Genomic DNA, 16438 nt, shown 5'->3' with positions numbered 1-16438 from the left:
AGGTTTGTAGAAATGTTTAGAAATGTATTGAAAAAAATAATAAAAAATACCTTATTTACATAAGTATTCAGACCCTTGCTATGAGACTCAAAATTTAGCTCAGGTGGATCCTATTTCCTTTAATCATCCTTAAGATGTTTCTACAGCTTGATTGGAGTCCACCTGTGGTAAATTCAATTGATTGGACATGATTTGGAAAGGCACACACCTGTCTATATAAAGGTTCCACAGTTGACAGTGCATGTCCGAGCAAAAACCAAGCCACAAATTGTCAGTAGAGCTCAGAGACAGGATTGTGTTGAGGCACAGATCTGGGGAAGGGTACCAAAAAAGTTCTGCAGCATTGAAGGTCCCCAAGAACACAGTGGACTCCATCATTCTTAAATGGAAGAAGTTTTGAACCACCAAGACTCTTCCTAGAGCTTGCCGCCCGGCCAAACTGAGCAATCGGGGAAGAAGGGCCTTGGTCAGAGAGGCGACCAAGAACCCAATGGTCACTCTGACAGAGCTCCAGAATTCCTCCTAGGAGATGGGAGAACCTTTCAAAAGGACAACCATCTCTGCAGCACTCTACCAATCAGGCCTTTATGGTACAGTAGTCAGACAGAAGCCACTCCTCAGGAAAAGGCACATGACAGCCAGCTTGGAGTTTGCCAAAAGGACTCTCAGATATTGAGAAGCAAGATTCTATGGTCTGATGACACCAAGATTGAACTCTTTGGCCTGAATGCCAAGCGTCACGTCTGGAGGAAACCTGGCATCATCCCTATGGTGATGCATGGTTGTGGCACTATCATGCTGTGGGGATGTTTTTTCAGCGGCAGGGATTTGGAGACTAGTCAGGATCGAGGTAAAGATGAACGGAGCACAGAGAGTACAGAGAGATCCTTGACGAAAACCTGCTCCAGAGCACTCAGGAATTCAGACTGTGGCGAAGGTTCACCGTCCAACAGAACAACGACCATAAGCACACAGCCAAGACAATGCAGGAGTGACTTCAGGACGGTGAATGTCTCTGAATGTCCTTGAGTGGCCCAGCGGGAGAGCGGACTTGAACCCGATCAAACATCTCTGGTGAGACCTGAAAATAGCCGTGCAGTGACTCTCCCCATCCAACCTGACAGAGCTTGAGAGGATCTGCAGAGAAGAATGGGAGAAACTCCCCAAATACTGGTGTGCCAAGCTTGTAGCGTCATACCCAAGAAGGCTCGAGGCTGTAATCGCTGCCAAAGGTGCTTCAACAAAGTACTGAGTAAAGGGTCTGAATACTTATGTAGATGTGATATGTCCATTTTTTGGGGGGGTGGAATTTGCAAACATTTCTAAAAACCTGTTGTTGCTTTCTCATTATGGGGTATCGTGTGTAGATTGATGAGAAAAAAACGATTTAATAAATTTTAGAATAAGGCTGTAACGTAACAAAATGTGGAAAAAGTCAAGGGGTCTGAATGCTTTCTGAATGCAATGTTTATACAAGAGTATGTGGACACCCCTTCAAATTTGTGGATTCGGCTATTTAAGCCACACACATTGCTGACAGGTGTCCAACATTGCTCACACAGCCATACAATCTCCATAGACACACATCAGCAGTAGCATGGCCTTACTGAAGAGCACAGCGACTTTCAACGTGGCACCGTCATAGGATGCCACCTTTCCAACAAGTCAGTTCTTCAAATGTCTGCCCTGCTAGAGCTGCCCCGGTCAATTGTAAGTGCTGTTATTGTGAAGTGGAAATGTCTTGGAGCAACAATGGCTCAGCCGCGAAGTGGTAGGCCACACAAACTCACAGAACAGGAGCACTGAGTGCTACAGCGCTTGGCGTGTAAACACTCACTACCGAGTTTCAAACTGCCTCTGGAAACAAGAACTGTTCGTCGGGAGCTTCGTGAAATGGGTTTCCATGGCCAAGCAGCCGCACATAAGCCTAAGATCACCATGCGCGATGCCAAGCGTCGGCTGGAGTGGTGTAAAGCTCGCCACCATTGGACTCTGGAGCAATGGAAACGTGTTCTCTGGAGTGATGAATCACGCTTCCCCATCTGGCAGTTCGATCGACAAATCTGGGTTCGGTGGATGCCACGAGAACACTACCTGCCCCGATGCATAGTGCCAACTGTAAAGATTGGTGGAGGAGGAATAATGGTATGGGGCTGTTTTTCATGGTTCTGTCAAGGCCCCTTAGTTCCTGTGAAGGGAACTCTTAGGGCTACAGCATACAATGACATTCTAGATCATTCTGTGCTTCCAACTTTGTGGCAACGGTTTGGCGAAGGCCCTTTCTTGTTTCAGCAATGCCCCCAAAAAGCTCAAAGCTTTTTGCACATGTAATGTATCTCACCGGAGAATGCATCCGAGTGAGAAAAACAGCGCCCCTCTGTCTCTGTATGTATATGCCATTATCTAACGCTGTCTGGTCCAAAAGAGAATGGCATTGTTGACGCCAGTACCAATCAGCGTTGAGCTAAACTGAGTGAGCTCAACTGTGAATGGTCCAGGCAGCACACCAAAAAAAAGTGTCAAGGAAAGCCAGGATTTGGCTTCAGTCCAATCACATCTCATCAAGAGCATACGTCACTGACAGAAACTCGTTGTGCATCTCGTTGTGTTGTTGTTCTCCGGTGGCTAGCTAGATAGCAAAAACGGTCCTTTCCTAAATTAGCCATGGCTGGAGGTGGGGATTTGGACTTGTGGTTTTACTTCATTCTCCACACTGGCCAATGATTATAACGGCAATTCTGATCCAACCATAAATTCAAACATTGTGCCCCTGGCCCGAGAGGATGTAAGTTCAATATGTAGCTTGATGTAGAAGGCTAATGTTAACTAGATAACATTGCCCATGAATGGAAGTTAGGCTAGCGAGCAAGCATTTTAGCTAGGTAGCCTAGGACAACAAAAAATAAAAGCGTGTACTGTATGACAGAGTGTTAGACCGTTTAGTCAACATGAAAGAGAGGGGGATGGCATTGGTGTTCCTCAACAAGTAAGGTGAGTCAACATGTTTTTTCTACTTGCACCAATGTGCACACACACACACACACACACACACACACACACACACACACACACACACACACACACACACACACACACACACACACACACACACACAGACACACACACACACACACACACACACACACACACACACACACACACACACACACACACACACACACACACACACACACACACAAACAAACACAGAAATCAGGACCAATGACAGCCACATCATATTTAGCTTATGTTAATTGGATTAAACTGTTTTTGGTATCTTTTAGTTGTCACTGTATCAGACAAAGCAGAGGTGATGTTGAAGTTGAAATGGTGCTGGAATAGTGGAGGCAGCTCCTGTTTTCTTTGCAACTTGCAGTAACTCTCTGTGGTTCTAAATCAATAGTTGTTTAGTGGTCCAAAAATGTCAGAAACATGAACTTGCTTGACCATGCTGTAGGTCATGTACTTTAACTGTTTGTTACATGCAATGTGCCTTTTGGACTTCACCGGAGAGAGTTTGCCCAGGTTTGGCTGTCATTGTAAACAATATTTTGTTCTTAACTGACTTGCCTGGTTAAATAAAAATACATCTTATTATCTCAGCCTTAGGGCTATATATAACGATCGCAAGGCATATGAACTAACAGGTTACAGAGCAAACAACCAATTATCACAACACATAGGTTGTAATATGGCTTTTTTTTCTGTTTTTTCCCCAGTGATTTTCCCAATACACCACTACTGGCAATAGGTGTTGCATTATGGGGTGGCAGGTAGCCTAGTGGTTAGAGCGTTGGACTAGTAACCGAAAGGTTGCAAGATTGAATCCCCGAGCTGACAAGGTAAAAACTCTGTCGTTCTGCCCCTGAACAAGGCAGTTAACCCACTGTTCCTAGGCCGTCATTGAAAACAAGAATCTGTTCATAACTGACTTGCCTAGTTAAATGAAAGAAAGAAAAAAAAAAATTATCAATTGAAAGACAGATTGGCACATGGTCCAATGGTCCCAAAAAGGATACTAAAATAGCCAAAGTAATGTTCATTACAAAAGCTCTCTACTACGCAGAACCAGAGCCACATGAGTACTGCAAACTATGTATCTATCCAGTCATTCTTTATTGAAGCCACGACAACGCAATCAGAATGAATTAAAAGGAGCTAATGGCCGATACCCTAGACGAAGCAAATACAAAATCTGGACCTTGAAGCCAGTTTAACTTCTGATTTTCATTCTTCCACTCTAATGAAGGACTGATTTAGACCTGGGACACCAAGTCGGTACAATTAATGATCCGATAAAACAGCAGTACTCCAGAACAGACTTCCAGGATCGGATTTGAATATCCCTGCCCTAGACCCAAGACCGGATTTGGGAAACCAATGTGTTTTTTTTGTAGTGGAAAACTTATTGCAATTTGTCACACTATTCTAAAAAAATGTTCTGTTTTATAGCTCATCTCATGCTATTGTTCACATCTAATGCCTGCAATTCTACATATTTGCCATTGCTTAGGACAGCCCCCCCCCCCCCCAAAAAAAGGAGTTTGGGGGCCCCGGGGTGCGTGCCAAGAAGGCCAACCCTTGTTCTGATCTGGAGAGCTACTGGGTGTATAGGCTTTGGTTTCAACACTACTCTCACTAGCTAATCAAGGTCCTGATGAGCAGCTGATTAAAGTAGCAGATTCAGATGTGTGTTAGAGCAGTGCTGGAGCGAAAGTGTGCGGAAGAAGGAGGGTTGGCCCGTCCTGGTTCAGACAGGCTGCAGAGGAGACTGGAACAATGGGGGGTTGATATACTGCAGTAATGAGAGGTTGTGTCAGAGAAGAAGAGTTATCTCTCTCTGCCTCTCTCTCTTGCTCTCTCTCCTCTCCATCTCTCTGCCTCTCTCCCACCCCTCTCTCTCGCTCTCTGTCTAGCTCTATCTGCCTCTCTCACCCCCCTCTCTCGCTCTCTGTCTAGCGCTATCTGCCTCTCTCACCCCCCTCTCTCGCTCTCTGTCTAGCGCTATCTGCCTCTCTCACCCCCCTCTCTCGCTCTCTGTCTAGCGCTATCTGCCTCTCTCACCCCCCTCTCTCGCTCTCTGTCTAGCGCTATCTGCCTCTCTCACCCCTCTCTCACACACACACACAGTGCCTCTCAATATTACGAATATGTTTTTCCCCTAACACTAACAGGGGCTCCCGAGTGGTGCAGCGGTCTAAGGCACTGCAGCTCAGTGCAAGAGGTGTCACTACAGCCCCTTGTTCAAATCCAGGCTGTATCACATCCGGCTGTGATTGGGAGTCCCATAGGGCGGCGCACAATTGGCCCAGCATCGTCCGGGTTTGGTTGGGGTAGGCCATCATTGTAAATAAGAATGTATTCTTTACTGGCTTGCCTAGTAAAACAAAAAACGTCAGACGGTATATGATTTGTCCCTATGTTAAATCAACACTATATTAAAACTACAGGGACAGGTGTGGGAATGACGCAACTTGTCCACACCTCGGCTGTGAAGGAACAGTGTAACCAACCATTTACGTACCAATACTATTTATACACCATTTCCTGGTTTCATAGAGCGTATCAGAACACCGTAATGAACACCATCTGTATATTCCTCTCATGCTAATTAGCATAGCGTGTGTGTGTGACTGTGTGTGTGTGTCTACCGTAGACATTGTGAGTCTAACGTTCCACATCATCTGGAACCATTAAGCATGAATTAACACACACACTCACACACCACACACACAGCCATAAAAGCCTTTGAAGAGCCTTCAAAGAGGAAGCCCTTCATTTTAGGGCAATTAATGGGTTATCATTAGCCTCTCACACTAGGCTAGCCAGCAGAGAGGTCACGACATATCGTAAGCTCTTCTCAACCCACACCTCACTTCTCCAGCCAATACACCAATCGCCTATCATTCAACTCCATTACTGCTCTGCCCTACTATTCTTAATCGATCCGAATTGAGATAATATCATAAAGTGGTATTGACTGCATAGTTAAATTGAACAGCCCCCAGCCCTGCTCTACTAAGAGCTCATAGTCCTACTTCCTGGATGGGTTAGGCTGGTTGTGACCTTATACTCCACAGGGAGGAAATAGTAAGTCTGTCCTATTCCCCATCGTACAGCCCTGTTAACACTATATCTCCCCTCCACCTCTCCAGGAATGATTCAAACTACCACGGCCCAGGAGGGACACACAGCACTAAGGAAACTACCACGGCCCAGGAGGGACACACAGCACTAAGGAAACTACCACGGCCCAGGAGGGACACACAGCACTAAGGAAATCACCACGGCTCAGGAGGGACACACAGCACTAAGGAAACTACCACGGCCCAGGAGGGACACACAGCACTAAGGAAACTACCACGGCCCAGGAGGGACACACAGCACTAAGGAAACTACCACGGCCCAGGAGGGACACACAGCACTAAGGAAATCACCACGGCTCAGGAGGGACACACAGCACTAAGGAAACCACCACGGCCCAGGAGGGACACACAGAACTAAGGAAACTACCACGGCCCAGGAGGGACACACAGCACTAAGGAAACTACCACGGCCCAGGAGGGACACACAGCACTAAGGAAACTACCACGGACTACCACGGCCAGGAGGGACACACAGCACTAAGGAAACTACCACGGCCCAGGAGGGACACACAGCACTAAGGAAACTACCACGGCCCAGGAGGGACACACAGCACTAAGGAAACTACCACGGCCCAGGAGGGACACACAGCACTAAGGAAACTACCACGGCCCAGGAGGGACACACAGCACTAAGGAAACTACAACGGCTCAGGAGGGTCACACAGCACTAAGGAAACTACCACGGCTCAGGAGGGACACACAGCACTAAGGGAAAACACAGAAGACAGCATCCTCTCATTAATGAGGAGACGGAGAGATAAATGAGGAGGAGAGGTGTTAGGAGAGATAAAACAAGAGATGTGAGTGTGTGTGTCTTACCTTCGCAGGACAGGCCGTGGGAGGTGACGCCAGAGAGGCTGTCCCTACAGACGTTACAGAAGGTGGGCCGTGCGTGGGAGCAGGCATACCAGTTGTGCATCCCTGAGAAATGTTCCACATTAAACTGTGCTGTCTGACAAACGAGAGGTTAAATCAGGTTGGCAACACCAGGATAGACAGTCGGGTACTTTAATTCAAACATTAGGCTCCCTTTTGCTCACATTAAGAAACACACACTGACCAAAATAATTGTAACATTTAGAATAGACGGATTGGCACAAATGACCCTGACATTTTTAAGAGACGGTGTGACACAGACAACCGTATCTTTAAATAGATGGAACGGTACATTATCCAAAGGGGCTTCCACATCTAGTAAACATTGATTGCATGTTCACATTGTTTACCTAAACTCAGACACAGTTAAAGAAAACCTATATAAATTGTTAACATAAATTGCATTACAGTGCTCACTATACAATGTTTTTGGACAGCTCAGTGGTGTTTTAGGTGAGCAACATAAAACCTATACACACACATTTTACACAAGCATTTGAAGAGATTACATGACATTTTTTCACTTCTTTATAGAAGACTTTTACAACGTATAGAAGACAGATTTTGACCATAAATCATACCACACGCACACACGCACACGCACAAGCACACGCACACACGCGCACGCACACACACACACACACACACACACACACACACACAGACACACACACACACACACACACACACACACCATCTATCCATCCCTATTAGAATGGGAACCTGTGGTTCCAACATGGGAGTATCCTGAACCTCTAGTTCTATACTCCGCAGCTCAGCGGTGCATTGCAGTGGAGAGGAAAGAGGGCAGAGAGGGAAACAATCTTATATCATCTTTCTTTCCCAAATGAAAGGCATTAATATGCCATGCTGGCACTGTGTTGTATACCCTGTTTCTGCCTGGAGACAAGCGCTGCAGTCAACCAAAATCAACAGTTATATCTGCTTCTGGTCACGGCTAAACATAGCAAACGGATCATTTCTAAACGGCAATGCTGTTAAAAAAACATCTTTGAGAAGATAATACAGGGACTATTATTATTCAGCATGAATATCTAACAGCCACTCTTATCTTCCTTTTGTAAAAAGATGAATTGGGTTCGTTATAGAGTGATGTGAGGGACTATTTAGTGGCGAGCTCTTTTTCCTGGTGAGTTCTAAGACACCCAGAGAGTAAGACAGACACTAGCAGTTAAAAACCTGTAAAACCTTTCCGTATAGACAACACCGCCTGGTGTTATGTGTGTGTGTGTGTGTGTGTGTGTGTGTGTGTGTGTGTGTGTGTGTGTGTGTGTGTGTGTGTGTGTGTGTGTGTGTGTGTGTGTGTGTGTGTGTGTGTGTGTGTGCGTGCGTGCGTAGGTGCGTGCATGCATGTGTGGCTATGGGACTCCTCTGAGTGTGACACTGTGTGTGTGTATGCATGTGTGTATGTCTCCTGTGAGCTGGGCTTCCACGACCACCCTCAATGGGTGAAATAGATGTTCCAGTCCACTGCACGCTACAGAGCATGCAACCCACTGCGTACACTACACTACCCTGCTGCTCACATTACACTACCCTGCTGCTCACACTACACTACCCTGCTGCTCACACTACACTACCCTGCTGCTCACACTACACTACCCTGCTGCTCACACTACACTACCCTGCTGCTCACACTACACTACCCTGCTGCTCACACTACACTACCCTGCTGCTCACACACGTTCAAAAGAAACAACAGAAACAGAAATATTTGCACTCTAAACAGCAACAACTGACATAGTAAGCCAATGATCAGATCAAAGATCTATTGTTTTATGCAACACAATGTATACCACCTGTCTCCTTCTCCCTCTTCTCTCCTTCCAGCTCTCTCCATGCCTCGTCTCTCCATGCCTCCTCTCTCCATGTCTCCTCTCTCATTCTCTTCCTCTTTCTCTCTCACTCTCAAAAGCTCACACAGGCAGTGGATCTGTTGCTATAGAGAACAGAGAATGGATCTGGTCTTACCTCGTAATGCTCTCGGGACTGGACGGACTTCAGCGAGCTGATCCAGTCCTCCATCTCTTTCCTGTTTTCCGCGCAGAGGATGAGCCTGCGGAACGGAGTGATCACCTGGATGGATAGAGAGACAGAGAGAGAGAGAGAGAGAGAGAGAGAGAGAGAGAGAAAATTAGTGTACTGTCCTCTCCTCTGCCTGCTCTGCCTCTGAGCCGGCGGGAGATTCGCTCTCCGTCTTTAAGAGAACTAGCCCCCTCCCTCCCTCGCTCTCTTTCTCAGCCCTCTCAAATATTTCCTCACTCTCTCCCTCATCACTTATTCACCCTCCCCCCTCTCTCCCCTACCCTCCTCTACTCTCTCTCTCTCGCTTCTCTCTCTCTCTCCAACACTCCCTCTGTTTTGAGTATGATGCGAGGTGACAGGCAGAGCCTTCGTAAAGGCTGATAGCCCATCACCCCACTTCCTCCTCCTCTCTTCCTTCTCTCTGTCCCTCTCTCTCCGCGCTGAGGTAGGAAAGGAGAGCCTCCCAGGAGACACACAGACAGAAAGAGACACAACCCTTTAGACACACAGACAGAAAGACATAACAGACAAAAATAAATGAGACAGAAAGACATGAGACAGAAAGACATAACAGACAGAAAGACATAACAGACAGAAAGACATGAGACAGAAAGACATGATACAGAAAGACATGAGACAGAAAGACATGAGACAGAAAGACATAACAGACAGAAAGACATGAGACAGAAAGACATAACAGACAGAAAGACATGAGACAGAAAGACATAACAGACAGAAAGACATAACAGACAGAAAGACATGAGACAGAAAGACATGAGACAGAAAGACATGAGACAGAAAGACATAACAGACATAGAGACATAACAGACAGAAAGACATGAGACAGAAAGACATGAGACAGAAAGACATGAGACAGAAAGACATAACAGACAGAAATACATGAGACAGAAAGACATGAGACAGAAAGACATGAGACAGAAAGACATGAGACAGAAAGACATGAGACAGAAAGACATAACAGAAAGAAAGACATGAGACAGAAAGACATGAGACATAAAGACATAACAGACAGAAAGACATAACAGACAGAAATACATGAGGCAGAAAGACATGAGACAGAAAGACATGAGACAGAAAGACATAACAGACATAGAGACATAACAGACAGAAAGACATAACAAACAGAAAGACATGAGACAGAAAGACATGAGACATAAAGACATGAGACAGAAAGACATAACAGACAGAAAGACATAACAGACAGAAATACATGAGGCAGAAAGATATGAGACAGAAAGACATGAGACAGAAAGACATAACAGACATAGAGACATAACAGACAGAAAGACATAACAAACAGAAAGACATGAGACAGAAAGACATGAGACAGAAAGACATAACAGACAGAAATACATGAGACAGAAAGACATGAGACAGAAAGACATAACAGACAGAAAGACATGAGACAGAAAGACATAACAGGCAGAAAGACATGAGACAGAAAGACATGAGACAGAAAGACATAACAGACAGAAAGACATAACAGGCAGAAATACATGAGACAGAAAGACATAACAGACAGAAAGACATGAGACAGAAAGACATAACAGACAGAAAGACATAACAGACAGAAAGACATGAGACAGAAAGACATGAGACAGAAAGACATGAGACAGAAAGACATAACAGACATAGAGACATAACAGACAGAAAGACATGAGACAGAAAGACATGATACAGAAAGACATGAGACAGAAAGACATAACAGACAGAAAGACATGAGACAGAAAGACATAACAGACAGAAAGACATGAGACAGAAAGACATAACAGACAGAAAGACATGAGACAGAAAGACATAACAGACAGAAAGACATAACAGACAGAAAGACATGAGACAGAAAGACATGAGACAGAAAGACATGAGACAGAAAGACATAACAGACATAGAGACATAACAGACAGAAAGACATGAGACAGAAAGACATGATACAGAAAGAGATGAGACAGAAAGACATAACAGACAGAAAGACATGAGACAGAAAGACATGAGACAGAAAGACATGAGACAGAAAGACATGAGACAGAAAGAAATGAGACAGAAAGACATAACAGACAGAAATACATGAGACAGAAAGACATGAGACAGAAAGACATGAGACAGAAAGACATGAGACAGAAAGACATGAGACAGAAAGACATAACAGACAGAAAGACATGAGACAGAGATACATAACAGACAGAAATACATGAGACAGAAAGACACGAGACAGAAAGACATGAGACAGAAAGACATAACAGACAGAAAGACATAACAGACAGAAATACATGAGGCAGAAAGACATGAGACAGAAAGACATGAGACAGAAAGACATAACAGACATAGAGACATAACAGACAGAAAGACATAACAAACAGAAAGACATGAGACAGAAAGACATGAGACAGAAAGACATAACAGACAGAAATACATGAGACAGAAAGACATGAGACAGAAAGACATAACAGACAGAAAGACATGAGACAGAAAGACATAACAGGCAGAAAGACATGAGACAGAAAGACATGAGACAGAAAGACATAACAGACAGAAAGACATAACAGGCAGAAAGACATGAGACAGAAAGACATGAGACAGAAAGACATACCAGACAGAAAGACATGAGACAGAAAGACATGAGACAGAAAGACATGAGACAGAAAGACATAACAGGCAGAAAGACATGAGACAGAAAGACATGAGACAGAAAGACATACCAGACAGAAAGACATGAGACAGAAAGTCTTGAGACAGAAAGACATAACAGGCAGAAAGACATGAGGCAGAAAGACATGAGACAGAAAGACATAACAGGCAGAAAGACATGAGACAGAAAGACATGAGACAGAAAGACATAACAGACAGAAAGACATGAGACAGAAAGACATAACAGACAGAAAGACATGAGACAGAAAGACATAACAGGCAGAAAGACATGAGACAGAAAGACATGAGACAGAAAGACATAACAGGCAGAAAGACATGAGACAGAAAGACATGAGACAGAAAGACATAACAAACAGAAAGACATGAGACAGAAAGACATAACAGGCAGAAAGACATGAGAAAGAAAGACATGAGACAGAAAGACATAACAGACATAGAGACATAACAGACAGAAAGACATGAGACAGAAAGACATGAGACAGAAAGACATAACAGACAGAAAGACATGAGACAGAAAGACATGAGACAGAAAGACATAACAGACAGAAAGACATGAGACAGAAAGACATGAGACAGAAAGACATGAGGCAGAAAGACATAACAGACAGAAAGACATGAGAAAGATTCCGGGTTGGAGCGAGTGGTCGCATTTTCGCTTCGCTTCACAGGTAGTATTACATTTAATTTAATTTCATTACAGTACAACGGTTTGATTTGTTTGATCTTAGCACTTCTTTTCTTAGCTAGCTACATAGCCGTCTTTGTATCAAAGATAATTGTGTAGTTCAGATTATTATCGAATTATCGAATCTTCTAACGTTGTCAACACTGCTAGCTAGCCAGCTAGCCCTATTCCGCTCTGCCACGGACCTCCCGGTCGCGGCCGCTGCGACAGAGCCTGGGCGCGCCCCAGAGACTCTGGTGGCGCAGCTATGCACTGCGATGCAGTGCCCTAGAACCACTGCGCCACCCGGGAGGCGTTCTCTGTCTATTCTTCTCATGTCTTATCTGCCTTTATGTCTTCTGTCTCATGTCTTTCTGTCTGTTATGTCTTTCTGTCTCATGTTTTCTTCTGTCTGTTATCTCTGCATGTCTTTCTGTCCTCATGTCTTTCTGCCTGTTATGTCTTTCTGTCTCATGTCTTTCTGCCTGTTAGTCTTTCTGCTGTTATGTCTTTCTGTCTCAATGTCTTTCTGTCTGGATTCTTTCTGTCTCATGTCTTTCTGTCTCATGTCTTTCTGCCTGTTATGTCTTTCTGTCTCATGTCTTTCTGTCTCATGTCTTTCTGTCTCATGTCTTTCTGTCTGGTATGTCTTTCTGTCTCATGTCTTTCTGTCTCATGTCTTTCTGTCTGGTATGTCTTTCTGTCTCATGTCTTTCTGTCTCATGTCTTTCTGCCTGTTATGTCTTTCTGTCTGTTATGTCTTTCTGTCTCATGTCTTTCTGTCTATGTCTTTCTGTCTGTTATGTCTTCTGTCTCATGTCTTTCTGTCTCATGTATTTCTGTCTGTTAGTTTTCTGTCTCATGTCTTTCTGTCTCATGTCTTTCTGTTTGTTATGTCTTTCTGTCTGTTATGTCTCTGTCTGTTATGTCTTTCTGTCTCATGTCTTTCTGTCTCATGTCTTTCTGCTTCATGTATTTCTGTCTGTTATGTCTTTCTGTCTGTTATGTCTTTCTGTCTCATGTCTTTCTGTCTCATGTCTTTCTGTCTCATGTATTTCTGTCTGTTATGTATCTCTGTCTCATGTCTTTCTGTCTGTTATGTCTTTCTGTCTCATGTCTTTCTGTCTCATGTCTTTCTGTCTCATGTCTTTCTGTCTCATGTCTTTCTGCCTCATGTCTTTCTGTCTCATGTCTTTCATTTACATTTACATTTAAGTCATTTAGCAGACGCTCTTATCCAGAGCGACTTACAAATTGGTGCATTCACCTTATGATATCCAGTGGAACAGCCACTTTACAATAGTGCATCTAAATCTTTTAAGGGGGGGGGGGGGGGGGGGGGGGGTAGAGGATTACTTTATCCTATCCTAGGTATTCCTTAAAGAGGTGGGGTTTCAGGTGTCTCCGGAAGGTGGTGATTGACTCCGCTTCCTGGCGTCGTGAGGGGAGTTTGTTCCACCATTGGGTGCCAGAGCAGCGAACAGTTTTGACGGGCTGAGCGGGAACTGTACTTCCTCAGAGGTAGGGAGGCGAGCAGGCCAGAGGTGGATGAACGCAGTGCCCTTGTTTGGGTGTAGGGCCTGATCAGAGCCTGAAGGTACGGAGGTGCCGTTCCCCTCACAGCTCCGTAAGCAAGCACCATGGTCTTGTAGCGGATGCGAGCTTCAACTGGAAGCCAGTGGAGAGAGCGGAGGAGGCGGGGTGACGTGAGAGAACTTGGGAAGGTTGAACACCAGACGGGCTGCGGCGTTCTGGATGAGTTGTAGGGGTTTAATGGCAGAGGCAGGGAGCCCAGCCAACAGCGAGTTGCAGTAATCCAGACGGGAGATGACAAGTGCCTGGATTAGGACCTGCGCCGCTTCCTGTGTGAGGCAGGGTCGTACTCTGCGAATGTTGTAGAGCATGAACCTACAGGAACGGGTCACCGCCTGATGTTGGTTGAGAACGACAGGGTGTTGTCCAGGATCACGCCAAGGTTCTTAGCGCTCTGGGAGGAGGACACAATGGAGTTGTCAACCGTGATGGCGAGATCATGGAAGGGCAGTCCTTCCCGGGAGGAAGAGCAGCTCCGTCTTGCCGAGGTTCAGCTTGAGGTGGTGATCCGTCATCCACACTGATATGTCTGCCAGACATGCAGAGATGCGATTCGCCACTGGTTATCAGAAGGGGGAAAGGAGAAGATTAATTGTGTGTCGTCTGCATAGCAATGATAGGAGAGACCATGTGAGGTTATGACAGAGCCAAGTGACTTGGTGTATACGAGAATAGGAGAGGGCCTAGAACAGAGCCCTGGGGGACACCAGTGGTGAGAGCACGTGGTGAGGAGACAGATTCTCGCCACGCCACCTGTAGGAGCGACCTGTCAGGTAGGACGCAATCCAAGCGTGGGCCGCGCCGGAGATGCCCACTCGGAGAGGGTGGAGAGGAGGATCTGATGGTTCACAGTATCAAAGGCAGCCGATAGGTCTAGAAGGATGAGAGCAGAGGAGAGAGATTAGCTTTAGCAGTGCGGAGCGCCTCCGTGACACAGAGAAGAGCAGTCTCAGTTGAATGACTAGTCTTGAAACCTGACTGATTTGGATCAAGAAGGTCATTCTGAGAGAGATAGCAGGAGAGCTGGCCAAGGAGCGCACGTTCAAGAGTTTTGGAGAGAAAAGAAGAAGGGTACTGGTCTGTAGTTGTTGACATCGGAGGGATCGAGTGTAGGTTTTTCAAAGGGGTGCAACTCTCGCTCTCTTGAAGACGGAAGGGACGTAGCCAGTGGTCAGGGATGAGTTGATGAGCGAGGTGAGGTAAGGGAGAAGGTCTCCGGAAATGGTCTGGAGAAGAGAGGAGGGGATAGGGTCAAGCGGGCAGGTTGTTGGGCGGCCGGTCGTCACAAGACGCGAGACTTCATCTGGGGAGAGAGGGGAGAAAGAGGTCAAAGCACAGGGTAAGGCAGTGTGAGCAGAACCAGCGGTGTCGTTTGACTTAGCAAACGAGGATCGGATGTCGTCAACCTTCTTTTCAAAATGGTTGACGAAGTCATCCGCAGAGAGGGAGGAGGGGGGGGGGGGGGGAGGGGGAGGAGGATTCAGGAGGGAGGAGAAGGTGGCAAAGAGCTTCCTAGGGTTAGAGGCAGATGCTTGGAATTTAGAGTGGTAGAAAGTGGCTTTAGCAGCAGGGACAGAAGAGGAAAATGTAGAGAGGAGGGAGGTGAAAGGATGCCAGGTCCGCAGGGAGGCAGTTCTCCTCCATTTCCGCTCGGCTGCCCGGAGCCCTGTTCTGTGAGCTCGCAATGAGTCGTCGAGCCACGGGGCAGGAGGGGAGGACCGAGCCGGCCTGGAGGATAGGGGACAGAGAAGTCAAAGGATGCAGAAAGGGAGGAGAGGAGGGTTGAGGAGGCAGAATCAGGAGATAGGTTGGAGAAGGTTTGAGCAGAGGAAAGATGATAGGATGGAAGAGGAGAGAGAAAGCGGGGAGAGAGAGCGAAGGTTTGGACGGCGCGATACCATCCGAGTAGGGGCAGAGTGGGAAGTGTTGGATGAGAGCGAGAGGGAAAAGGATACAGTAGTGGTCGGAGACTTGGAGGGGAGTTGCAATGAGATTAGTGGAAGAACACATCTAGTAAAGATGAGGTCAAGCGTATTGCCTGCCTTGTGAGTAGGGGGGAAGGTGAGAGGGTGAGGTCAAAAGAGGAGAGGAGTGGAAAGAGGGAGGCAGAGAGGAATGAGTCAAAGGTAGACGTGGGGAGGTTAAAGTCACCCGAACTGTGAGAGGTGAGCCATCCTCAGGGAAGGAACTTATCAAGGCGTCAAGCTCATTGATGAACTCTCCAAGGGAACCTGGAGGGCGATAAATGATAAGGATGTTAAGCTTGAAAGGGCTGGTAACTGTGACAGCATGGAATTCAAAGGAGGCGATAGACAGATGGGTCAGGGGAGAAAGAGAGATGTCCACTTGGGAGAGATGAGGATCCCAGTGCCACCACCCCGCTGACCAGAAGGTCTCGGGGTGTGCGAGAACACGTGGGCAGACGGAGAGAGCAGTAGGAAGTAGC

The 16438-nt window shown here is 46.1% G+C and overlaps 1 protein-coding gene across 1 annotated transcript in view; it reads right to left on the bottom strand.

The window, feature by feature from the left end:
- The window catches only part of LOC120057998 (diacylglycerol kinase eta-like), a 66339-nt gene extending 57271 nt beyond the window's left edge, over window positions 1–9068 (bottom strand). The window contains 2 exon segments of the mRNA XM_039006483.1: window positions 6966–7098; window positions 9015–9068. Of these exon segments, the coding sequence (XP_038862411.1) occupies window positions 6966–7098; window positions 9015–9068 (187 nt within the window).
- Between the last annotated feature and the right edge of the window lie 7370 nt (window positions 9069–16438).

The sequence above is a fragment of the Salvelinus namaycush genome, chromosome 13 (genome assembly GCF_016432855.1).
Source record: "Salvelinus namaycush isolate Seneca chromosome 13, SaNama_1.0, whole genome shotgun sequence".
NCBI lineage: Eukaryota > Metazoa > Chordata > Actinopteri > Salmoniformes > Salmonidae > Salvelinus > Salvelinus namaycush.
This window is presented reverse-complemented; position numbering and strand designations above follow the sequence as displayed.